This window comes from Ranitomeya imitator, chromosome 3 (assembly GCF_032444005.1).
Source record: "Ranitomeya imitator isolate aRanImi1 chromosome 3, aRanImi1.pri, whole genome shotgun sequence".
In the NCBI taxonomy this organism is placed as follows: Eukaryota; Metazoa; Chordata; class Amphibia; order Anura; family Dendrobatidae; genus Ranitomeya; species Ranitomeya imitator.
This window is the reverse complement of record NC_091284.1, coordinates 481,234,647-481,259,993: the sequence shown is the minus strand read 5'-3', so window position 1 is coordinate 481,259,993 and position 25,347 is coordinate 481,234,647. Positions and strand designations below refer to the sequence as shown.

At 44.0% G+C, this 25,347-nt stretch overlaps 1 protein-coding gene across 2 annotated transcripts in view; it reads left to right on the top strand.

The window, feature by feature from the left end:
* Positions 1-745: 745 nt before the first annotated feature.
* LOC138670326 (E3 SUMO-protein ligase RanBP2-like) overlaps positions 746-25,347 on the top strand; it is a 130,407-nt gene continuing 105,805 nt past the window's right edge. Inside the window, exons 1-5 of one of the 2 annotated variants that reach the window (XM_069757558.1) lie at positions 746-915; positions 11,796-11,863; positions 14,166-14,277; positions 14,410-14,562; positions 17,857-18,084. In XM_069757558.1, the coding sequence (XP_069613659.1) occupies positions 844-915; positions 11,796-11,863; positions 14,166-14,277; positions 14,410-14,562; positions 17,857-18,084 (633 nt within the window). In that variant the 5' untranslated portion in view covers positions 746-843. The remainder of the gene's footprint in view (positions 916-11,795; positions 11,864-14,165; positions 14,278-14,409; positions 14,563-17,856; positions 18,085-25,347) is intronic. The other variant, XM_069757557.1, reaches the window with a different exon arrangement.

The following is a 25,347-nucleotide window of genomic DNA, read 5'->3' as shown; positions in this document are numbered from 1 at the left end:
AGCACACAAGCAGCCCCGGCCACACAGGGAAGTGTGGGCCCCCAGGGGCCAGTGGTGTGAGCACACAAGCAGTCCCGGCCACACAGGGAAGTGTGGGCCCCCAGGGGCCAGTGGTGTGAGCACACAAGCAGTCCCAGCCACACAGGGAAGTGTGGGCCCCCAGGGGCCAGTGGTGTGAGCACACAAGCAGTCCCAGCCACACAGGGAAGTGTGGCCCCCAGGGGCCAGTGGTGTGAGCACACAAGCAGTCCCAGCCACACAGGGAAGTGTGGGCCCCCAGGGGCCAGTGGTGTGAGCACACAAGCAGCCCCGGCCACACAGGGAAGTGTGGGCCCCCAGGGGCCAGTGGTGTGAGCACACAAGCAGCCCCGGCCACACAGGGAAGTGTGGGCCCCCAGGGGCCAGTGGTGTGAGCACACAAGCAGTCCCAGCCACATAGGGAAGTGTGGGGCCCCCAGGGGCCAGTGGTGTGAGCACACAAGCAGCCCCGGCCACACTGCACTACCCGCTCCCCCCGCTGGGACGAGACTACGACAGGACGCGCTCTGTATCTGCACTGTGTGAGTGAGGGACGCGCTGCTCCTCTGCCCTAGTAATCACGTGATAGATTGGAGCGCTCGCGAGAAAGACGTCAAAGAACGCGTTGTGGCGGTGACGTCACTACGCTCGGCACGTTTTATCAGTTTCTTTTCTATGGCTGCGAGGTTTCCCTTGGAAATCGAAGGAAATGACTCTCTGTGACGTCACTTCCGCTTAGCCGCCAGTTCTGCGTGTGCGCCATCCGGGAAGTTTTCTCATCTGTGTGAGGCTCGTAAGGGCCGTGTGTGGAGGCGCACCGTGAAGATGAGGCGCAGCAAGCCGGAAATCCAGAGATACATCGACAGCGTCCAGAGCGGCGCGGCTTCTCCCCGGGAGGTGAGCCCCCTCCTCACCGCGCACGCAGCCGGCATCCAGCCCTCCGGAACTGCATGGTGCCGGCCCCGTCATGGCTCGGCATGCATTGGACGACGTGACAGGTGGAGGCTGTTTACCCCACAGTCTGTGTGTGGCTCCTACCATGGAGGACCCTTGTGCGGGGGCCCTCTGGCATGGAGACAGCGATGGGCTGTGTGGGACTTATAAGGGTTGCCTAATAGCAGCAGATGTGATGTATGGCTGTGCCCTCGCCTCGTGAGTACTGCTGCATCCATAGAGAGCGGTGGTCGGCTGCGTCGGTGGCCGCGGAGAGCGGTGGTTTGCTGTGGAGAGCGGTGGTTGGCTGCTGCGGAGAGCAGTGGTTGGCTATGGCGGTGGTTGGCTGCGGCGGTGGCTACGGCGGTGGTTTGCTACGGTGGTTGGCTGCGGCGGTGGCCGCGGAGAGCGGTGGTTTGCTGTGGAGAGCGGTGGTTGGCGGTGGCTGTGGAGAGCAGTGGTTGGCTACGGCGGTGGTTGGCTATGGCGGTGGTTGGCTGCGGCGGTGGCTGCGGAGAGCAGTGGTTGGCTGCGGCGGTGGCTGCGGAGAGCAGTGGTTGGCTATGGCGGTGGTTGGCTGCGGCGGTGGCTGCGGAGAGCAGTGGTTGGCTGCGGTGGTTTGCTACGGTGGTTGGCTGCGGCGGTGGCCGCGAAGAGCGGTGGTTGGCTGCGGCGGTGGCTGCGGAGAGCAGTGGTTGGCTACGGCGGTGGTTGGCTATGGCGGTGGTTGGCTGCGGCGGTGGCTGCGGAGAGCAGTGGTTGGCTGCGGTGGTTTGCTACGGTGGTTGGCTGCGGCGGTGGCCGCGAAGAGCGGTGGTTGGCTGCGGCGGTGGCTGCGGAGAGCGGTGGTTGGCGGTGGCCGCGGAGAGTGGTGGTTGGCTGCGGCGGAGGGTGGCGCTGGTAAAGGTACAGATCTTATTTTAGTGGTCAGACCCCACTTGATAACATTGAGGGTTAACATTCACAGTTAAACACCCTTCATGGAATATTCTGGTTTCGCATCAGAACACTAATTTTACCCCGAGACATCTAAAATGAGAAAACTAGCTAATATAAAGTATCCTATTTTGAGTACAGTTCCTAAGCCTCAGTTCATAGGGCGCAGATTTACACGACCATTAAAAACGTGAAAACTGCCCTGATTTGTGGTAAAACCATGTGTTTAGAAGTGATGAGCGAAAAAATACTGTGGAGGACCCCCGAGCATGCTCGAGAAATCTCGAGTAACGAGTATGATCGCTCATCACTAGTCATTAGGTTTCTGTTCCTATGTGCCCGCTGTAATGTGTCTCCATGGTTACTGATCAGGAACAGTCTCTGTAATCTGATCCTGCTGTCATATTACATTCCCGCTCGCCCCTACTGCTTGATATTCTACTTTCATTGGTTACAGAAAGTGGGCGGATGCAATCACTGAAGGATCAGGTTTCACTTAGTTTGTTTTTATGGTGTAAGGACATTTCTTCATCTAGTACATATCTGGATGTGTGTTCACTAGTTCTTGTTTGATGCTTTTATTTTAGGATTGTTACCCAAAATAACTGTAGAAAATGATATTTATGATGGTGCAGAGGAGACACATTGGCTTTGTGATTCTGGGCAGTATTTCCACCTGCAGTGCTAGATCAGTCTTATCACTGGCCATTAATGTGCACGTTGGATCCCTAGGGTTCTATAGTTCTGATGTAGCGATCCCTCCTCCCAAATCTGATTGAATCTTCATTATTGCCTCTGTATGTAGACAGGAGAGAGCGCCTGTCCCTATGTTCAGTTAGGATGTTTTCCCCCATCATTTTTTGGTAGTGTGCTATCCATTATCAGTCCCAATACCATCTGCTTTTTGTGCAGACCACTTCCCCACCTCCCTCTGACCCGTGTTTTCCAGATACAAATCAATGGCATTGTGGAAAAATAAAAGCGGATAGCATCTGAGTGTCGGCAGTGTTCTATCAGTATTTTACTGCTTAATCGGAAGGTGATGCTAAGATATTTTTCTTTCCGTACGTGAATAACAGATGTAATAAGGATTGGAAAAATTGACACATGGGCAAAAATGGGTCCAGCATGCTGAAAAAGCACAACCATTGTTCACATATGAGTAAAAAAAAGATGTATGATCGGTGCATAGACTTTACTAAGACTGACTTCTACAATTGATTCTGTAGACCTTTTCTAGTGGCCTCACGTTGATTACCTGGTGATATTTATTAGTGAAAGCTAATTAGGACTAGTAATAAAGCAGAAATGGTCACTATTTGTTATTGTGCATGCACAGTTCTCATTCTTTCCTAGTACTACCCTGCTGACATGATCCTTTACTGCCCAATATTCCATTGATAGTATTAGTAACTTACATTAAAGGGGTTGTCCACTACTAGGACTACCCCTTCTTGGTCTAAATGTTTGCCCGCCATGAAAATATAAACACAGATGCGTCTGAAGGCAGGGAGCGTGACCCTAGCACTGAATGGGCGCAGGGCACACTTGTCATAACAGCCGCGTGTGAGTCCCGGGAACGCGAGTGTCGATGCTGCTGGACGTGAGTTTGGGGTTTTATTTTTACAGGGTCAAACCTTCAAATTGAGAGAGGATTGTTCTATTAGTGCACAACACTTTTAAAGAGAACCTGTCACCAGAAGAAAAGCTATTACCCTACAGATATGGGGTTAATTTGCAGGTTAATAGCGTTACTAACCGGACCGACACCTGAACTTGGCCGAACACTGCAGGGAGAAAATTAACTTTATTCTCCCCGGCAGCGTTTGGGTTTCATTCATGGTTTGGGGAGGGTGGCACCGGTCCAGTCACCGTTCTGTGACTGAACCCATGCTTTATTTAACTGCAGTATAAGGTCTACTCATAGATTCCAATTTTAATGCAGTTTTATAAAAAATGGAATCCGATAGTAAATATAGAAAGTCTATACACCCCTGATAAAATGCCAGATTTTTTTAATGTACAAAAGTCATACGAAGAAGAATCATTTCAGAACTTTGAACGTTGGATATTTTTCTTTTTAAGAAAACTCTTGCATATTAGCACACTACATCACATGCCAGATATATCAAGACTGCGGGAGCTTGTCACATGCAGTACACGATTAGTACTCCCCAAAACTTCCTGCAGCTCCTTTTTATGTTGCTGTAGGACCTATCATTAATTTTTGAGGGCCATCAAAGTAACCAGGTAATGCCACTTTTGTGCCAAGTTTAAAGGGAACCTGTCTTGTCGTTTTTTACAATTAAATTGGCCCTAGTGTGTTGCTGGTGATATCTGCATCACTAACATGGTTTTCTCAAAGAATAGCTCCCAGTGTTTATCAAAACACTTTATATCATTGGGGGATTGCCTCTCATACCTTTTGTATCAGTCAGAGGTGGCAATTTTTATTGTTTGTCATGGATCAGTCAGTGTCCTGTTCCAGTTACGCAGGGCCACAGCATTTTGATCGATTGCCATGACTGGCCCAACAACACGGCAATGGCCAAGGAGATCCCGCGCTTGCGCTCTGGGTCTACAGCCACATCTTCATATCAGATGTGCGCATGCTCTGGAGCTGCTGTGAATACAGATTTATTTTCCTCATAAGTGAGAGTTTGAATAATGTTGATCCATTCGGTCAGAAAAAGATTTATCTGCTATACTACACTGGTCCAAACAAATAAAGGGAACACTAAAATCCCACATCCTAGATATCACTGAATGAACAATTTCAGTTGCAAATCTTTATTCATTACATAGTGGAATGCTTTGAGAACAGTAAAACAAAAATGATTAATGCAAATCAAAATATCTCACAGAGGTTTGGATTTGGAATGATACTCAAAATCAAAGTGGAAAATCAAATTACAGGCTGATCCAACTTCAGTAGAAATGCCTCAAGACACGGAAATGATGCTCGGTAGTGTGTGGCCTCCACGTGCCTGTACGATCTCCCTACAATGCCTGGGCATGCTCCTGATGAGGTGGCGGATGTTATCTTTACGAATCTCCTCCTAGACGTGGATTAAGCATCAGTCTGGTTCAACAAATAGGATGGAACGAGACATGTTCCAGATGTGCTCAATTGGATTCAGGTCTGGTAACAGGCAGGCCAGTCCATAGCATCAATGCCTTCATCATGCAGGAACTGCTGACACACTCCAGCCACATGAGGCCAGCATTATCATGCATCAGAAGGAACCCAGGGCCCATTGCACCTGCATATGGTCTTACAATGGGTCTGAGGATCTCATCGTGGTTTCTCTGGCTATTGCATAGAGGGCTGTGCGGCCCGCCAAAGAAATGCTTCCCCACACCATTACTGACCCACTGCCAAACTGGTCATGCTGAAGGATGTTGCAGGCAGCAGATCGCTCTCCACGGCGTCTCCAGACTGTCACATGGGCTCAGTTTAAACCTGCTGAACAGATACGTGCATGGTAATGGCCTGCTGGAGGTCATTTTGCAGAGCTCTGTTACTTCTCCTCCTTGCACAAAGGAGGAGGTAGCGGTCCTGCTGCTGGGTTGTTGCCCTCCTACGGCCCTCTCCACGTCTCCTGGTGTACTAGCCTGTCTGCTGGTATCTGCTCCATGCTCTAAACACTGTTATGACAGATAAAGCTACATTTCTTGCCACAGCTTGCATTGATGTACTATCCTGGATGAGCTGCACAACCTGAGCAACTTCCATGGGTTGTAGACATTGCCTCATGCTACTGTACAGTACCTTTTAAGGTTGAGCGTATGACAAAATGCAAAAGTTATCAAAGCAGCCAAAAAGGATGAGAACAGAGAAATGGTCTGTGGTCACCCCCTGCAGAACTACTCCTTGGGTTTTTACTTGATACAAATCTGCTGTAAAGACTCACTGCCGTGAGGAAAATCGATGCGTAATATAAATGCTGTTTGACATTTTTTTTTTACTTGTGTATTTCTCACTCATTTGAATGAATGAAAAACCTTGCAAAAACGTAGAAATAGTTGACATGCTGCAGATTTGAACCAAAAAATCTTAAGTGGTTCAAATCCACAAGGAAAAAAATAAGAATCATTTGTATATTTAAGTGCTGATTTTTTTTTTCTTATGGCAAAACAATGTGTGAACAAGCCCTTACAGTTTCTTGTTTTCACATGAACTATTGATTTCTGAAGCAAAAATTAAAATAACGGTTGCCCTATAAATGTGGCTCATACTGAACAAAACCACATGACCAAATTGCCATATATACTCGAGTATAAGCCGACCCGAGTATAAGCCAAGACCCCTAATTTTGCCCCCCAAAAACTGGGAAACTTAATGACTTGAGTATAAGCCTAGGGTGGAAAATGTAGCAGCTACCGGTAAATTTCAAAAATAAAAATAGGTACCAATAAAAGTAAAATTAATTGAGATATCAGTAGGTTAAGTGTTTTTGAATATCCATATTGAATCAGGAGCCCCATATAATGCTCCATAAAGTTTTTGATGGGCCCCATAAGATGCTCCTTAGAAACATTTGCCCCATACAATGCTGCACAAAGGTTGATTATGGCCCCATAAGATGCTCCATAGAATATTATGCCCCGTATGCTGCTGCGATAAAAAAAAAATGACATACTCACCTCTCGTCCTGAGCAGCCAGGGACACGGGCACTTGCAATATTCACCTGTCCCCGTTCCACCGCCGCTCGCCGCTGTGTCTTCCGGCTCTCTGCAGGGACTGTTCAGGCAGAGGGCGCACACTAACCACATCATCGCGCCCTCTGACCTGAACGTCACAGTGAGAGGACGCGGAAGCCGGGGGGGAAGGGGGGACAGGTGAATATCACAATGCTCACCCTCCCCCGTCATACTCACACTCCTGTTTTTTTTTAGGCTTAAAGTGCCCCCCCTCGGCTACTCGAGTTATTGTCCCAGGGAGTCGGCGGGAGAGGGGGAGCGGCAGCTGTCACATCATACTCACCCTCCCAGCGCGGTGCCTGGCAGCTTCTCCGATGCGATGATCTCTGGCGTCGGCAGCTTGTTCTGTGTTCAGCGGTCACTGGTACCGCTCATTACAGTAATGAATATGCGCTCTATGCCTATGGGAGTGGAGTTGCATCCATATTCATTACTTTAATGAGCGGTACCATGTGACCGCTGAACACAGGAACAAGCTGCCGGTGCTGGAGACCATCGCATCAGAGAATCTCAAAATGATTTTCAGTTTGTTTCTCAATTGAATTGTACAGTGTGAGTGACATTAATGGTGGAAAAAGTTCTGGAATGATTCTTCCTGGTATGATTTTTTTTCTTCTACTTGACAAAAAAACTGGTATTTTAACTGGAGTGTGTAGAGTTTTTATATCCACTGTTTCTAGTTATACAGTGTCCCCTCTGTCTGTGTGCTATAATGTTAACCCCTTCGCGCCATGCGCCGTACTAGTACTGCGCTGCCGGCACTGCATTTGTGCCAGCAGCAGTACTAGTACGGCACACCGATCACCGCGGTCTCGCGCTGAGCGCCGCGGTGATCGGGTGCGGGTGTCAGCTGTATATGACAGCTGACACCCCGCAGCAATGCCCACAATCGGCGCTATCGCCGATCGCGGGCATTTAACCCCTCTGATGCCGCTGTCAGTAGTGACAGCGGCATAGAGGGGGATCGCGCAGGGACGGGGGCTCTCTGCGCTCTCCCACCGGAGCAACGCAATGAGATCGCGTTGCTCCGGTGACCCGGAAGGAGTTCCCGGATCCAAGATGGCCGCCGGACTCCTTCCAGGTCATGAAATGACCTGGCTAGCCGGCGCCTGCTGAGAGCAGGCGCTGGAAAGCCAGCTAAACTGCCTGTCAGATCGTTGATCTGACAGTGTGCTATGCACAGTGTCAGATCAACGATCTGATCTAATACAGAGATGTCCCACCCTGGGACAATGCTAGAAAGTTAAAAAAAAAAAAAAAATAGAATGTGTAAAAAAAAAAAAAAAAAATCCCCAAATAAAAAAAAAAAAAACATTTCCCAATAAATCCATTTATTTATGTAAATTAAAAAAAAAACAATAAATGTACACATATTTGGTATCGCCGCGTCCGTAACAACCCGCTCTATAAAACTATCCCACTAGTTAACCCCTTCAGTGAACACCGCAAAAAATAAAAATAAAAAACAAGGCAAAAAACATTGCTTTATTATCATACAGGCGAACAAAAAGTGGAATAACACGCGATCAAAATGACGGATATAAATAACCATGGTACCGCTGAAAACATCATCTTGTCCCGCAAAAAAAAAGCCGCCATACAGCATCATCAGCAGAAAAATAAAAAAGTTATAGTCCTCAGAATAATGCGATGCAAAAACAATTATTTTTTTATATAAAATAGTTTTTATTGTGTAAAAGCGTCAAAACATAAAAAAAATTACATAAATGAGGTATCGCTGTAATCGTAGTGACCTGAAGAATAAAACTGCTTTATCCATTTTACCACACGTGGAACGGTATAAACCCCCCCCCCTAAAAGAAATTCAGGAATTGCTGGTTTTTGTTCATTCCGCCTCCCAAAAATCGGAATAAAAAGCGATCAAAAAATGTCATCTGCCCGAAAATGTTACCAATAAAAACGTCAACTCGTCCCGCAAAAAACAAGACCTCATATGACTCTGTGGGCCAAAATATGGATAAATTATAGCTCTCAAAATGTGGTGATGCAAAAACTATTTTTTGCAATAAAAAGCGTCTTTTAGTGTGTGACAGCTGCCAATCATAAAAATCCGCCAAAAAAACCGCTATAAAAGTAAATCAAACCCCCCTTCATCACCCTCTTACTTACGGAAAAATAATAAAATGTAAAAAAATGTATTTATTTCCATTTTCCCATTAGGGCTAGGGTTGGGGTTAGGGTTTCAGTTATAATTGGGGGTTTCCACTGTTTAGGCACATCAGGGGCTCTCCAAACGCGACATGGCATCCGATCTCAATTCCAGCCAATTCTGCTTTGAAAAAGTAAAACAGGGCTCCTTCCCTTCCGAGTTCTCCTGTGTGCCCAAACAGTGGTTCCCCCCAACATATGGGGTATCCGCGTTCTCAGGACAAGTTGGACAACAACTTTTGGGGTCCAATTTGTCCTGTTACCCTTGGGAAAATAAAAACGTTGGGGCTAAAATATCATTTTCGTGGAAAAAAAATATTTTTTATTTTCACGGCTCTGCGTTATAAACTGTAGTGAAACACTTGTTGGTTCAAAGCTCTCACAACACATCTAGATAAGTTCCTTGGGGGGTCTTCTTTCCAAAATGGGGTCACTTGTGGGGGGTTTCCACTGTTAAGGCACATCAGGGGCTCTCCAAATGCGACATGGCGTCCGATCTCAATTCCAGCCAATTTTGCATTGAAAAGTCAAATGGCACTCCTTCCCTTCCGAGCTCTGCCATGCGCTCAAACAGTGGTTTATCCCCATATATGAAGTATCGACGTACTCGGGACAAATTGCACAACAACTTTTGGGGTCCAATTTATCCTGATACCCTTGGGAAAATAAAAAATTTGGGGCAAAAAGATCATTTTTTGTGAAAATTAATATAAATTTTTTTTTTTACGGCTCTACATTATAAACTTCTGTGAAGCACTTGGAGGTTCAAAGTGCTCACCACACATCTAGATTAGTTCCTTAGGGGGTCTACTTTCCAAAATGGTGTCACTTGTGGGGGTTTCCACTGTTTAGGCACATCAGGGGCTCTCCAATCGTGACATGGGCTCCGATCTCAATTCCAGCAAATCTTGCATTGAAAAGTCAAATGGCGCTCCTTCCCTTCCGAGCTCTGCCATGTGCCCAAACAGTGGTTTACCCCCACATATGGGGTATCGGCGTACTCAGGACAAATTGTACAACGACTTTTGTGGTCCAATTTCTCCTGTTACCCTTGGTAAAATGAAACAAATTGGACCTGAAGTAAAAATTTTGTGAAAAAAAAGTTAAATGTTCAATTTTTTTAAACATTCAAAAAATTCCTGTGAAGCACCTGAAGGGTTAATAAACTTTTTGAATGTGATTTTGAGTACCTTGAGGGGTGCAGTTTTTAGAATGGTGTCACTTTTGGGCATTTTCTGTCATATAAACCCCTCAAAGTCACTTCAAGTGTGAGGTGGTCCGTAAAAAAATGGTTTTGCAAATTTTGTTGCAAAAATGAGAAATCGCTGGTCAACTTTTAACCCTTATAACGTCCTAACAAAAAAAATTGTTTCCAAAATTGTGCTGATGTAAAGCAGACATGTGGGAAATGTTGTTTATTAACTATATTATGTGATATAACTCTCTAATTTAAGGGCATAAAAACTAAGAGTTTGAAAATTGCTAAATTTTCATAATTTCCGACAAATTTTTGTTTTTTTCACAAATAAATGCAAGTCATATCGAAGAAGTTTTACCACTATCATGAAGTACAATATGTCACGAGAAAAGAGTGTCAGAATCACCAGGATCCGTTGAAGCGTTTCAGAGTTATGACCTCATAAAGTGACAGTGGTCAGAATTGTAAAAATTGGCCCTGTCACTTAGGTGAAAACAGGCTTTGGGGTTAAAGGGATTGTCTACCTTCTGGAACTTTTTGTTTTTAATAACTTTAAATAATTTGGGCCAAAAATCATTTTGTGCAATTAGGTTTCATTAACATTTTTGCATTATTACTGTAATTCTCTCTGTGGATGGCTGTAGAATAAGTTAAAAACTCTAAAAACTCCCCATGACAATATATTGAGGTGACTGATGGATTCTCCGTTAACTCTTTGTGTATTTTTGAGTTCTCAGTTGATTTGACTACAGACCATATTAAAGTTGAATCTACAGCAAAGCAAAGAACCTTTAAAAGCCAAATGACGCAAACATTTTCAATGAAGGCCAAGTTCAAAATGATTTTTAGCCCCAAATACAACCCTTTACGGTAATTAAAGGGAATCTGTCACCAGTTTTGTTGTGTCAACTAAAAGTATGACTTTTATTCAGCGCCTGTGCTGCAGTCCATATAGCCCCCTGACTCCCCCTGTATGTACCATATTTTTCAAATTATAGGACACTTCTTTTTTTTTCCCCCCAATTTTTTGGGGAAATGGGGGTGCATCTTATGTGGATATACATTACCGTTACCCTTTCTGCAGGCCACAGGCTGCTGTGGGGGTCTTCAGAGCTGCTGCGGGTGCTGCTTCTGGGGCCCTGACACATTTTGTGAAAGGCCAGAGCTCCCGCAGTTCCATGGTTTCCTGTACGGTGGACTCCGGGAAAATGGCTGCCGGGGATCGGCGCATGTGCAGATAAAGATCTCGGCACCAAGATCTTGGGAGATGAGATTTCTCTGCGCAGGCGTAGGATTTTGCTCTGCTATGTGGATGATGCAGAAGGCGTCATCTTCATCAACCAAAGCAGGAGCAGCAGCGGTGAGGAGTGCTGGAGAGCCCAGGATGGACGTGCCTCAGACCGGAACGACGGAATAAACGTACAGTGTGGTTGAACGTTAAAAGTTTTTTGGGGAGTATACTGGGGGAGTTGGGGGATTATATAACCATTGATGGACTTTAAATAAAATTGTCTCCATAGATATTCAATCCCTTGAGGGTTGAGCCTCCACTATTAAGAATACTTTTTTCATTGGCAACATCTGCAAAGAGTTTGTATGTTCTCCGGTTTCCTCCCACATTCTAAAAGACATACTGATAGGGAATTTAGATTGTGAGCCCCATCGGGGACAGTGACGATAAATGTGTGCAAACTGTAAAGCGCTGCGGAATATGTTAGTGCTATATAAAAATAAAAGATTATTATTATTGGCTACAGCCAGGTCAAAGCTCTGTGACTAGAGAATCACTAAACATTTTTCAACTTTGTGCTGTTTTTGTTTCCCCCCTCCCCACAGAAATCAATGAAAGGCTTTCTCATTGCCAAGTTATACTATGAAGCTAAAGAATATGACCTTGCTAAGAGGTAAATCTTCTTAATTTAATATATATTCCCATCATATAATTGTATTGTAATGATTGATTTAGATATGTAAAGTAATTGATACAACTTAATGAAATGAGCCATAGATTAGTGCAGGAACATGGCCTAAAGATACCACAGCTGCTGACCATGGGAGGAAGGAAAAGCAGATACACACAGGACAGCAGGGGATCACAGCTGTTTCTTTCTGTGAGGTAAAATATGTTTAAAAACAAGCAGCAAGTGTTTTACCTCACATAATCAGCTGTGATCCCTGCTGTAATATCTGTATACTCTTTTGCTTCCTCCCCTGCTGTCCTGTCTGTATACTCTTTTGCTTCCTCACCTGGCCAGGAGTATGATCAGACCATGTTCCTGCACGGTCAGACACAGCCATTACACAGTACACAGCAGGGGCACATTTACAAGATTATCTCAGCACAGGAGCATTTTATTTAAACACATCAAATTGTGGATGTTTATTACTCCATGATCTATTGATTAACATGTAGTATTTAGGTTTGAGACAATCCCTTCACGACATATGATAGTTATGTCATGTGTGGTACGTTCCTGCACAGTCAGACACAGTCATTACACAGTATACAGCAGGGGCACATTTACAAGATCTCAGCACAGGAGCATTTTATTTAAACACATCAAATTGTGGATGTTTATTACTCCATGATCTATTGATTAACATGTAGTATTTAGGTTTGAGACAATCCCTTCACGACATATGATAGTTATGTCATGTGTGGTACGTTCCTGCACAGTCAGACACAGTCATTACACAGTATACAGCAGGGGCACATTTACAAGATCTCAGCACAGGAGCATTTTATTTAAACACATCAAATTGTGGATGTTTATTACTCCATGATCTATTGATTAACATGTATTTAGGTTTGAGACAATCCCTTCACGACATATGATAGTTATGTCATGTGTGGTACCTCTGCCTTTGTGGGCTCGCAAGCAGATCCTGCATATTTCTCGGCAGATGATGTGTAATTTATTCAGCCATTAACTGCTTCAACCTCTGACAGGGGCAGTTAACCACCTCCGGCAGGGAGCGGGTCATTCCATGCACTTATTTACCCTCCCGTGACATTTCCGATAATGCTCTCAGTGTGGAAAACAAGATAATCATGTAGTTATGAGACCATTTAATGGCTAACAAAAAAAAAAAAAAAAAAAGTGATGTTACAAAGCAAGCTTTCGGGACTTCTTAGGTCCCTTACTCGGGCATGGTGTAACAAAGTTTCTGAAGAAACACAAGTAGCACAAACAACAACAAATAAGAGGCATGGTATAATAAATGAACATTTAAATAAGCAAACTGAGCTCAGAGACTGAATCCTTAATTGGATTAAATTAGTGGTGTGAAAGTTTTATAGCCCAATATCCAAGGAAGATCAGAGCCCTGGTGCCCTCAACTTCTTTGGAGCAGATTCCCCAGATTCTGTAGTGATTCATAAATCCTTCAGATTTAGTCCTGTGTGGATGGTTTATTTGTTTATTTAAATGTTTGTTTATTGTACCATGCCCCTCTTTTTTGTTGTTTGTGTATATTTCTGTGTTTCTTCCGATACTTTGTTATACCATGCCTGAGGAAGGGACCTAGGAAGTCTCAAAAGCTTGCTTTGTAACGTCATTTATTTTATTTTTGTTAGCCATGAAAAGTTACCTTAGGCTAGTTTCACATTTGCGGACGAGGGCTTTGCGGAGGACTGCGTAGTTCCTCCGTTAAGCCCCGCCCACTGCCACACCTCTTCCTTCAGCTCCGCCTACGTCAGCATGTGCCCTGCGTACCCTATCTTTAACATTGGGTACGCAGGCCATGCGGGTGTATGCAGATGCTTCCACATGCGTTGTTTTCACGCTGTGCCGACCTGCGTCAAACGCAACAAGTTTAATGTAAAAATCAGAAAACTAAGCAACTAAAGACAACTTGACCAATATTCCAAATCTTTCGGTGAATTTGTCAGATTGTCTCATGAATGGGAACTGTTCTGCAGTACCAGGCTGCTTCCGTGACAGATTATATGGAGCTGCACATCGCCGCCCTTTTTAAAGTGTTCAGATCCACAGGAGCTTGTAACCACTGATTGCTGCTGGGCGTTGGACCACACAGGTCTGACATTGAAGATGTGTCTTACTGGTAGGTCACCAGTAGGGTGTGATTGGCAACACCTTTATGCTTTCTTTACTCTTTTGCTTTGTGCGAGAAAAACCGTTTTAGGTTTAGTTTACTTTTTTCTTTTCCAACTATGACTATAATAAAGTGAAACCTATTTTTCAGGTGTGTATCATCGTACATTAATGTCCAGGAAAGGGATCCAAAAGCTCACCGCTTCCTCGGACTTCTATATGAAATTGAAAGGAATGTGGAGAAATCTGTTGGCTGCTACAAGGTGATCTGGGGCTCTCCGTGCTGGGCACATTACTGTGCAATAGCTCCTAAGGAGTTATTGTATATTGCAAATTAGAAATCACTGACCTATGAAGAAATATTTAATGATTTCCTTTTTTCCATTTTTTTCTAGCGATCATTGGAATTGAATCCCACTCAGAAGGATCTTGTCCTTAAGATTGCAGAATTAATATGCACTATCAATGTCACAGATGGCCGAGCAGAATACTGGGTGGAAAAAGCAGCCAAGTTGTTTCCGGGAAATCCTGTTATCTACAGACTAAAAGTGAGCAAAATTTTTACTTCTGATAATGGCGTCAGTTCATAGGATGCTTGGTTGTCTGAAACCACAGCGTTTCTGCTGCCGTTTCGGCAAAAAGGAAACCAAGGCTGCATGTAACCCCAGCTTTATGGACCCGCCCTACCTAAACTTAATTTAGACCAGTGTGGAGCAAGAGTGTTATACATTTTTCAGTTTTACTATGCTTTTTTGCCAAAGCCAGTAGTGGAAAAAAAAAAAATAATGGAAGAAATACCCTGTCCCTTATTTCTCCTGCTTTTTGAACCACCTCTGAGTTTTGCCTTAACAATTGGCATAAAAAAATTGAACAAATCCTATAATTATGCCTGGGTGGTGTCAACCCCGAGATCATATTTGCAGATTGTATTTGTTAACATAATTTTATTTAAAAACAGCCAAGTTTACAACACTGTATAATAATGGACAACTTAAAAATTTATCTAAGCAGTATCTTGTGCTTGATTATAAATTTGGTGCCTCTTTAGCTATCGGGTCTATGTTTACGTAATCTCTTAATTGACTAAAGGTACCGTCACACTAAGCGACGCTGCAGCGATACCGACAACGATCCGGATCGCTGCAGCGTCGCTGTTTGGTCGCTGGAGAGCTGTCACACAGACAGCTCTCCAGCGACCAACGATGCCGGTAACCAGGGTAAACATCGGGGTTACCGGCTTACCGCGCTTAGTAACCCGATGTTTACCCTGGTTACCAGCGTTAAAGTAAAAAAAAAAAACAAACACTTCATGCTTACCTTCCGCTGTCTGTCCCTCGGCGCTCTGCTTCTCTGCCCTGTGTAAGCCCAGCGGCCGGAAAGCAGAGCGGTGACGTCACCGCTGTGCTTTCCGGCTGCCGGCGCTGACACAGGATGCAGGAGGAGTGCAGAGAAGCACAGCGCCGGGGACAGACAGCTGAAGGTAAGTATGTAATGTTTTTTTTTTTTAACGTTTACGCTGGTAACCAGGGTAAACATCGGGTTACTAAGCGCGGCCCTGCGCTTAGTAACCCGATGTTTACCCTGGTTATCAGTGAAGACATCGCTGGATCGGTGTCACACACGCCGATCCAGCGATGTCAGCGGGAGATCCAGCGACGAAATAAAGTTCTGGACTTTCCTCAGCGACCAACGATCTCCCAGCAGGGGCCTGATCGTTGGTCGCTGTCACACAGAACGATTTCCTTAACGATATCGTTGCTACGTCACAAAAAGCAACGATATCGTTAACGATATCGTTCAGTGTGACGGTACCTTTACTTTGGTTAACAAGGTTACACCACGTGGTGATGCAGTATTGTCGCATGGGGTTAATCTTTGGCTACACGGTTCGATTATGCAAATGACACTTTGATCAGACTTTGATCAGTGTGTGATCCGATTCTGTCGGATGAGAACTGGCGCACACCAAGAGGATGGAGAAGAAAATGTCTCCATCTTTTCTATTGTCAGTGTGGAAATCGGATTGCACTCAGTTGTCATCCAAGTGCAGTCGGATGTTCCTCACGCACTCATTGACTTACATGGCCGAGTGCAATCTGAATATGGATCAAATTTGGATAAGCAGCGATTCTTTTATTTATTTTCACTCTGCAGCATTGGAGGAGCGCAGTGGCGCTGAAGCTGGGCAGATCCAGATCATAACCGCTTAAGAACAGTGCTTACAAGCTTTAATGCAAACATCTCTTTCCTTGGAAATAACAACCACCTTTGATGAACTACAGCTGTAGCTTGTCACCTAAGCAATGTGCACTAAGCTGTAAAATTAACTGTCGGAAAATCTCCGGGGTCTTGGCTACTGGGTGTAGCTGAGACCACAGAGAACATGAGGGCCGGATTTTCCAATTTCCGATCACGTGATCGCCGCTATTCAGTTGTTCAATTATTTCTCTTCTGATGTGATATACACGTCAGATGAGAGAGGAATGATGCCCCCCGAGACCTCCTGATCAGTCCCATGGCCCGGCATCCTCTTCCTAGAAGACAAAATGGCCGCATGCGCAGTGCGCCCGCCGAGATATGCCAGACGGCACCAGGCAACAATAAGAGATTTTTCCTATAGGTTCATTTTAATCACTGTGATAGATCCTATCACAGTGATCAATATAAAATAAATAGTAAATCAAACCCCCCTTTGTCACCTTCTTAGTTAGATAAAAATGATAAAATACTTTTTTTTTTCCATTCTTTGCAGTTGGGTTTAGGGTTGGGTTCTTTTCAAAAGAAAAAAAAAAAAACAACAAAAATGATATGTCGGCTAGTGTTTTTGTATCTGGTACCCAGGTATGCACGGAGTAGCGTGGATCCCTGCATGTTTTGTAGGTTTTGTGGGTTTTTTGGGTGTCAAACAGCCGTGCATGTCACTTGAGCACCCGTGATATTCGGTGCATGCACGAGCCCCCGATGCAAACGGAAGAAGCGAGAACTAGCGCTCAACACTAATAACGTCATATTCAGTATGATGACCTACTGTTAACAAATTCTCGTACCTGTGTTCAAAATGTTCACTATACCCTGGATAAAATCCTTGAGGTGTGTGGTTTCCAAAATGGTATCACTTGTTGGGGGTTTCCACTATTTAGCCACATCAGCGACTCTCCAAACATGACGGGGCGTCCACCAATTATTCCAGCAAATTTTACATTCAAAAAGTCAAACGTCACTCCTTCCTTTCCGAACCCTGCCTTGTGCCGAAACAGTGGCTTTCCCCCACATATGGGGTATCTGCATGCTCAGGAGAAATTGCTCAACAAATTTTGTGGTCAACTTTTTTCCTGTTACCTTTGCGAAAATAATAAAAATTTTGTCTAAAGTAAGTTTTGTCACATTCCAGAAATTCCTCTGGAGCAACTGAAGGGTTAATAAACTTCTTGAATGTGGTTTTGAGCACCTTGAGGGGTGCAGTGTTTAGAATGATGTCACTTTGGTGTACTTTCCGTTGATACATTTCCTTTTTTTCCTCAAAAAACCCAAGTTATATCAAATTTTATCACTAACATGAAGTACATTAGGTAAAAGAACAGAGTCTCAGAATCAGTGGGATCCGTTAAAGCGTTCCAGAGTTATTACCTCAGTTACAGCGGTCAGATTTGTAGAATTTGGCTCCGTCATTAAGGGGTTAAAAATGCCTGTAGACTTTTAATATGTAAATTTCAAAATTGCTTAGTTTGAGTGCTTTTCAATATTACCCATTTAGTAAGATATGATCCGACCCCCTTCAAGTATTGATACTTGTTAATGTTTTATATATTTTTTATTTTATATGTATATATTTATTTTCTTAGGAGCAGCTGCTAAACTTACAAGGTGAAGCTGGTTGGAATCGTTTGTTTGATTTAATCCAGTCTGAGCTGTTTGCGAGACCTGATGATGTCTGTGTGAATATCAGACTAGTGGAGTTATTCCGGTCTAATAAGCGACTAGATGAAGCTGTGATCCATTGTCTCAAGCCAGAGAGAAGAGCCCTGCGCAGCCATTTAGAGTGGTGCTCCTGTGTGGTACAGGTTTTAAAGGTCAGCTGATTATTTTCTTTTAGAAATCTGCTTACTGAAGGGGTTATCCCTCTCATTGAAGACATTTCATATATATATTGTGACTCCAGGGTCTAGCGGCCTTAAAAATACTTTTGTTTTTGCAGCAATTTTAAATTTATGATCTCCAGTCCTAGATATCACAGATAGTTTTGTTCAAGTTACCCCAGTTTACTTTTAATTTTCTGTCGGACACATGCATTAACTGCTTGGCACTAAAGGTCCCCATCTATGTGAGACTAAAGTCGCCTGAGCCCACCAATATGAGCTGTATTGAACAAGTATTTAATTTTTGTCATCTTTATGACTATTCCCTTACACATGATGCTGGGGGAAGTAAGGATCTGATAGTTTGAATTCAACCACCCGATCCTTTTGTTCTCCTCTCGCCCCACTAAAGTTATATAAACTCTTGGTCTAGCGTGTGCATAGGGGAAGAAAGTTGCCTCACCTGGTGACAGATAAGCAGGACACTACTTATATTTTAACCCCTTCACCCCCGGAGCTTTTTCCGCTTTTTCATTTTCGTTTTTTGCTCCCCTCCTTCCCAGAGCCATAACTTTTTTATTTTTCCGTCAATATGGCCATGTGAGGGCTTATTTTTTGCGGGACGAGATGTACTTTTGAACGATCTCATTGGTTTTACCATGCCATGTAACAGAAAACGGGAAAAAAATTCCAAGTGTGATGAAATTGCAAAAAAAGTGCAATCTCACACTTGTTTTTTGTTTGGCTTTTTTGCTAGGTTCACCAAATGCTAAAACTGACCTGACATGATTCTCCAGGTCATTACGAGTTCATAGACACCTAACATGTTTAGGTTATTTTTTATCTAAGTAGTGAAAAAAAATTCCAAAGTTTGCTTTAAAAAAAAAAAAAAAAAAAAAAAATTGTGTGATTTTCCGATACCCGTAGCGTCTCCAATTTTCGTGATCTGGGGTCGGGTGAGAGCTTATTTTTTGCGTGCCGAGCTGGCGTTTTTAATGATACCGTTTTGGTGTAGATACGTTCTTTTGATCGCCCGTTATTGCATTTTAATGCAATGTCGCGGCAACAAAAAAAAACGTAATTTTGGCGTTTTGATTTTTTTTCTCGCTACGCCATTTAGCGGTCAGGTTAATCCTTTGTTTTTATTGATAGATCGGGCGATTCTGAACGCGGCGATACCAAATATGTGTATGTTTGATTTTTTTTTAATTGTTTTATTTTGATTGGGGCGAAAGGGGGGTGATTTGAACTTTTATATATTTTTTTATTTTTTTTAAATTTTTAATCACTTTTTTTTTTAATTTTGGCATGCTTCAATAGCCTCCATAGGAGGCTAGAAGCATGCACAACTCGATCGCCTCTGCTACATAGAGGTGAAGTACAGATCACCTCTATGTAGCAGAAATGCAGGTGTACTTCAAACGCCGACCACAGGGTGGCGCTCAAAGCAATCGGCCATCAACAACCATAGAGGTCTCAAGGAGACCTCTGGTTGTTATGGCAATGCACTGCTGACCCCCGATCATGTGACGGGGGTCAGCAGTGCGAGTAGCTCCGGCCGCGCGGCCGGGAGCGCTAGTTAAATGCCGCTGTCAGCGCTTGACGGCGGCATTTAACTAGTTAATGGGCGCGGGCGGATCGCGATTCCGCTCGCGCTCATTGCGCGCACATGTCAGCTGTATAAAACAGCTGACATGTCGCGGCTTTGAGGTGGGCTCACCGCCGGAGCCCACCTCAAAGCGGGGGATCTGCCAGCTGACGTACTATTCTGTCAGCTGGCAGAAAGGGGTTAAGAGACCTTTCTAAAGGCTCATTCGGACGTCTGTGCACAGACTGACCGCAGGTCTCTTCACCCAAGTGCAACAGCTTCATGCATTTCTGTGAGGCTGTCCCACTGTGGTTGAGATCGCATCGGCTAGTCCATGTGTTGTGGTCCAATCTTGGACCGATTTGCATGGACTGTGGAATGATGTCTACTGCTATTAGAAATTTGTACAAAAGAACAAGCAGAATGTGTGTAATGCTATATACGGTAAAATATGTATGAATGTTAAATATTCATTGTATAGATTACATACACTGCATTACACAGTGCAAGACATTTTATTTACAGACCAATCTAGGACCTCCAGGTACTTTATGACCATGAGATCCTGTTTCAGGTACATTATCATGATTTTTTTCTGCTGTTTCAGCAATCGTACATTCACTTACTAACTTTGAGAGATGTCATGTATATCATTGGTCACTTTTAGCCATGATTCTTTATACTTGACATATGTACAGTATGGGCTCGTACCCCAGCAAGAGACTGTATGATTACCTCTTATAGTTGTACCCAACAGGCCTCTTCCACACACATACTGATATGTTTGATACACATAACTTTGAGATACCGGTGTATATTTTTTATATTTTATTTTTATGATGCGCACAAGTTCAGTGTGTGTTTCTGTAATTTTTTTTCTGCGGGAATACACAGATCTGTACATAGGGCACCACCCAATGAAGGGAATCAGCCCTGTAGCATGTTACAATCAAATAATGAAAGGATCAGAAGCCGCTGTCTGCCGACAATACATTTCTTCTTGAGAAGTGTGCTGTCTTCCAGGTTCCCAAATCAAAGGTGTCTGATAGGGTATCAAGACTCATCAGTGCTAAAGATGACCACCCATGTCTGTTAATACACCTGGAAACTATAGGAGGAGACTTTGAAGACCTAGGCTGGAAAGTAAAGGAACTGGGAGCGCAGGTAGTCTTTTCATCCATCCTCCCACTTTATGGACATGGACCAAGTAGATTGAAAAGGATTCTACAGGTGAACTGGCTTTGTCTACTGTGCCGTGAGCAACATTTTGGGTTTCTTGACCATGGAGTGAATTTACCTGTATGATGGACTCCTTGCTAGAGATGGGTTTCATCTTACAAAAACAGGAAAACACATATTTGGTAGACTCCCTTGCTACACTCATCAGGAGAGCTTAACACTAGAGCAATATGGGATGGAAAATATACGCCATGAAGAAATATGCAGCTATTTAATTTTTTTGAGAACACTATTAGAAATGTAAAGGAAGAAGAAAAACCACAAACTTTGAATGAAAATAGAGGAGCAAGAGAAAGCAACTACAAACTAACTAAAATGTCTGTACAAATGCACAGATCATGGAAACCAGACAAGCAGAATTGGAGCTGCTAGCAAAAAAAGAGAAATATGATGTCATAGTCATCACTGAAACTTAGTGGGATGATTCACATGCTTGGAATACAAACCTTGAAGGCTACAACTTATTAGAAACAGGATTAACAAGAAGGGAGGAGGTGTTGCATTGCATGTTAGGAAAGGGTATATCTTTACAGATCCAGGCTTCAGAGACTGGTAGCTCTATAGAAACTGTTTTGGGTAAGAATTCAAGGAAAGAAGAACAGAAAGGACACCATTATAGGTGTTTACTGTAGGACACCTGGACAGACTGAAGATATGGTTGAACTTTTTACATCAGATGTCTCTGTTTTCAAAAAACTACAACATAGTGATCAAGGGAGATTATAACTATCCAGTTTATTTGTTGGGAATCTCTCATGCAAAAGTTCTGGGTTCAGACCATTCTTATCTTCTCTTGCTGACAACTTTATCTATCAAAAGGTGGAAGAGCGAAAAAGAGTATCTGCAATCTGTGGCTTATTTCTTACCAACAGGGAGAAAAGTAAAGGTGGCTGTGCATTTAGGAGGCAGCGATCATGCTATCCTCAAATTTTGGATTTCAAAAGGAGGAAGACCAGCGAGAAATCAGACTTTAAGGTTGGCCTTTATAAAGGCAGATTTTAATGGACTCTGAGAGAGGGTAGGAAAGGTCCAATGGCTGGATGTTCTAAAGAACAGAAATGTCCAAGAAGAATGCGAGATTTTGCTAAATGAAATTCTCAGTGCACAATCGCTAACAATGCCAAAAACAAGTAAGAATTGGAAGCATTTAAAGAGACCAGGGTAGATGAACACAGAACTTAATCACTTGTTAAAAAGGAAAAAAGAAATGTATATCAAATAGAAAGAGGGGGGCATATCTAAAGAAGAATATAATTTGTAAAGCGCTGCGGAATATGTTGGCGCTATATAAATAAAAATTATTATTATTATTATTATTATTATTATAAGAATATAATGCTGTTTCCAGGGAAAGCGTCAGAAGAGCTAAAGCCAGTAATGGAGTAAGGCTGCTTGCAAGGGAGTCCAAAAGCTGTAAAAAGCGATTGGGGGGGGGGGGGGGGGTTTATGTCAAGAGCAAACAAAAAGTCAGATTCTATAGGATTTTTACAGGATGAAAAGGGTGAAGTGATCAGAAATGATGTTGAGAAGGCAGAACTTTTAAATTCCTGCATCTGTGTTCTCTAAGAAAGCAATTGTAATGTCAATTGATCTTCACAGTGCCATCGAAGGAATAAAGGAATATACACTATCCATAAACTGAGAGATAGTGACACTTGGCTAATTTAAATTAATTTAAATCTCCTGGTTCAGATGAATTGCATCCTAGGGTACTGACAGAGTTCGCAGAGGGAATTGATTGCAGAACCACTAACCAGAATCTTTGACAAATCCTGGAAAACTGGAGAAGTCCCAGTAGATTGGAGAAGGGCAAATGTTTTCCCTATCTTCAAAAAAGGAAAGAAGACGGAGCCAGGAAATTTTAGGCCTGTGAGCCTTACTTCTATACCAGGAAAGATATTTGAACAAATTATTAAACAGCATGTATGTAAGTACTTGGATAAGAATATAGTAATTAACCAGAGCCAGCATGGGTTTGTAGCAAACAAGTTATGCCATACTATTCTAATTTCCTTCTATAATTGAATCTCCAACTGAATGGATCAGGGAAATGCGTTATATATAGTATGTCTTGACTTCAGCAAAGCATTTGATAAAGTATCTCATACTATCCTTATTGAAAAAATTGCCAAGTATGGGATTGACAAGGCTACAGTTAGGTGGATTTATAACTGGCTCAGTGATCTTGCTCAGAGTGCTAATAAATGGTTGCGCATCCAGTTCGAAAAGTTCATATAGGGATTTAACACGGAGAAATGCAATTTTCTACATCTGGACAAGAAAAATAAATATTACATATACAGAATGGGAGGAATAGAACGAAGTAATAGCACATGTGAAAAAGACTTATTTATACTAATAGATCACAGACTGAACATGAGTCAACAGTGTGATGCAGCAGCAAAAAAGGCAAACAGTTCTAGGATGTATTAAAGGGAAGGTGCCATCAAAAAAAAATTTTTTTCCAGCAGTTAAAAAAAAATGTAAAGAATTAATGTTTACATTTTGTTAAAAAATATAATTAGTTTATAATTAGGTAAACTATGAAAAATAATTTATATAGGTTTGATATTTCAACTTTTAAACACTATTGGGAGCAGCTACTGAAATTTGACACAGAAACCTAGGATACAACTAGCTCACATTACGACTGCAGTAAATACGGGCTGAATCTGCTTGTGTGTGTGATGTCACTAATCTCCCCTCCTGGGTGTTTGCTAAGGGATAAGAAAGTATACGGTTTAGGATCACAGTGCGGAGCCATGTTTGTGGTGACTGCAAAGTTATATTGACAAGTACAGTGTCACGAGGACGGATGGCAGCACCGATTCTGTTAGTTGGTGCTGCTCGCTGTATTTCCTACCTGAAGCTGCATACATCCGATCTCTGCTACAATATACAGTGAAATACACATGCACTCTCAGGCACATGAAAATACGCTCGCACACGCGGGAAAGCACACATGCACACTCGCACGGGAAATAATGTATAATGGCCCCTCTAGCCTGGCATACATAAGGTAGCACCAGCCTGCCTGCCATACATTCCTCACCAACCCTCCTCCAGCCAGCCTGGCATACATGCCTCACCAACCCTCCTCCAGCCAGCCTGGCATACATGCCTCACCACCCCCCCTCCAGCCAGCCTGGCATACATGCCTCACCACCCCCCCCTCCAGCCAGCCTGGCATACATGCCTCACCACCCCCCCCCTCCAGCCAGCCTGGCATACATGCCTCACCACCCCCTCCAGCCAGCCTGGCATACATGCCTCACCACCCCCTCCAGCCAGCCTGGCATACATGCCTCACCACCCCCTCCAGCCGGCCAGCCTGGCATACATGCCTCACCACCTCCTCCAGTTGGCCAGCCTGGCATATATGCCTCACCCCCCTCCAGCCGGCCAGCCTGGCATACATGCCTCAACCACCTCCAGCCGGCCAGCCTGGCATACATGCCTCACCCCCCTCCAGCCGGCCAGCCTGGCATACATGCCTCACCCCCTGCCTGGCCTACATGCCTCACCCCCAGCCAGCCAACCAGCCTGGCATACATGCCTCACCACCCCCTCCAGCCGGCCAGCCTGGCATACATGCCTCACCACCTCCTCCAGCCGGCCAGCCTGGCATATATGCCTCACCCCCCTCCAGCCGGCCAGCCTGGCATACATGCCTCACCCCCCTCCAGCCGGCCAGCCTGGCATACATGCCTCACCCCCCTCCAGCCGGCCAGCCTGGCATACATGCCTCACCCCCTGCCTGGCCTACATGCCTCACCCCCAGCCAGCCAACCAGCCTGGCATACATGCCTCAATCCCCCCCCTCCGGTTAGCCTGGCATACATGGCCCTCCATCTACACAATGCATTGGAAAAAGCTTGTGCTTACCTTCCCTCCTCTCCCAAGAAGTGCTGCATCCTCTTCAGAGCACAGCAGTGTGACAATCTCCCGGCTGAGCTCTGAACAGGTCGCCAGTGAGCGGTGATCGCAGCCTTTACTGTAATACTAATTACAGGCTGTGATCACCGCTTCCTGGCATCTTCTCCCTGGCAGCTCCAGTCATCGCACGGACTGAGCAGTGTGGGCAATGACAGGGGAAAATAAAGCCCACGGCATATGCTGCGAGCTAGATCAAAATGGCCACGATATCCTCCCACCGCTGTGACCTGCACAGCCCAGGGGGATGTGCCCAGGTCGCAGCTAGAGGCAGGAGGAGCAACCTAAATGCAAGAGATGTCGGCGGCATCGGACTGCAGAATCTTATGCCCATGGCTGCTGTAAGTGAAGTAAGTGTTGTGCCCAGACACTTACGCCCCCAGTAATGAAAATGGCAGCCCAGTAAAAGTTAATAAACTATTAAAGTAGTTAATTTAATTTTGTAATAAAAATAATTGATTATATAATCAATAATTATGAATACAAAAATTAAACTC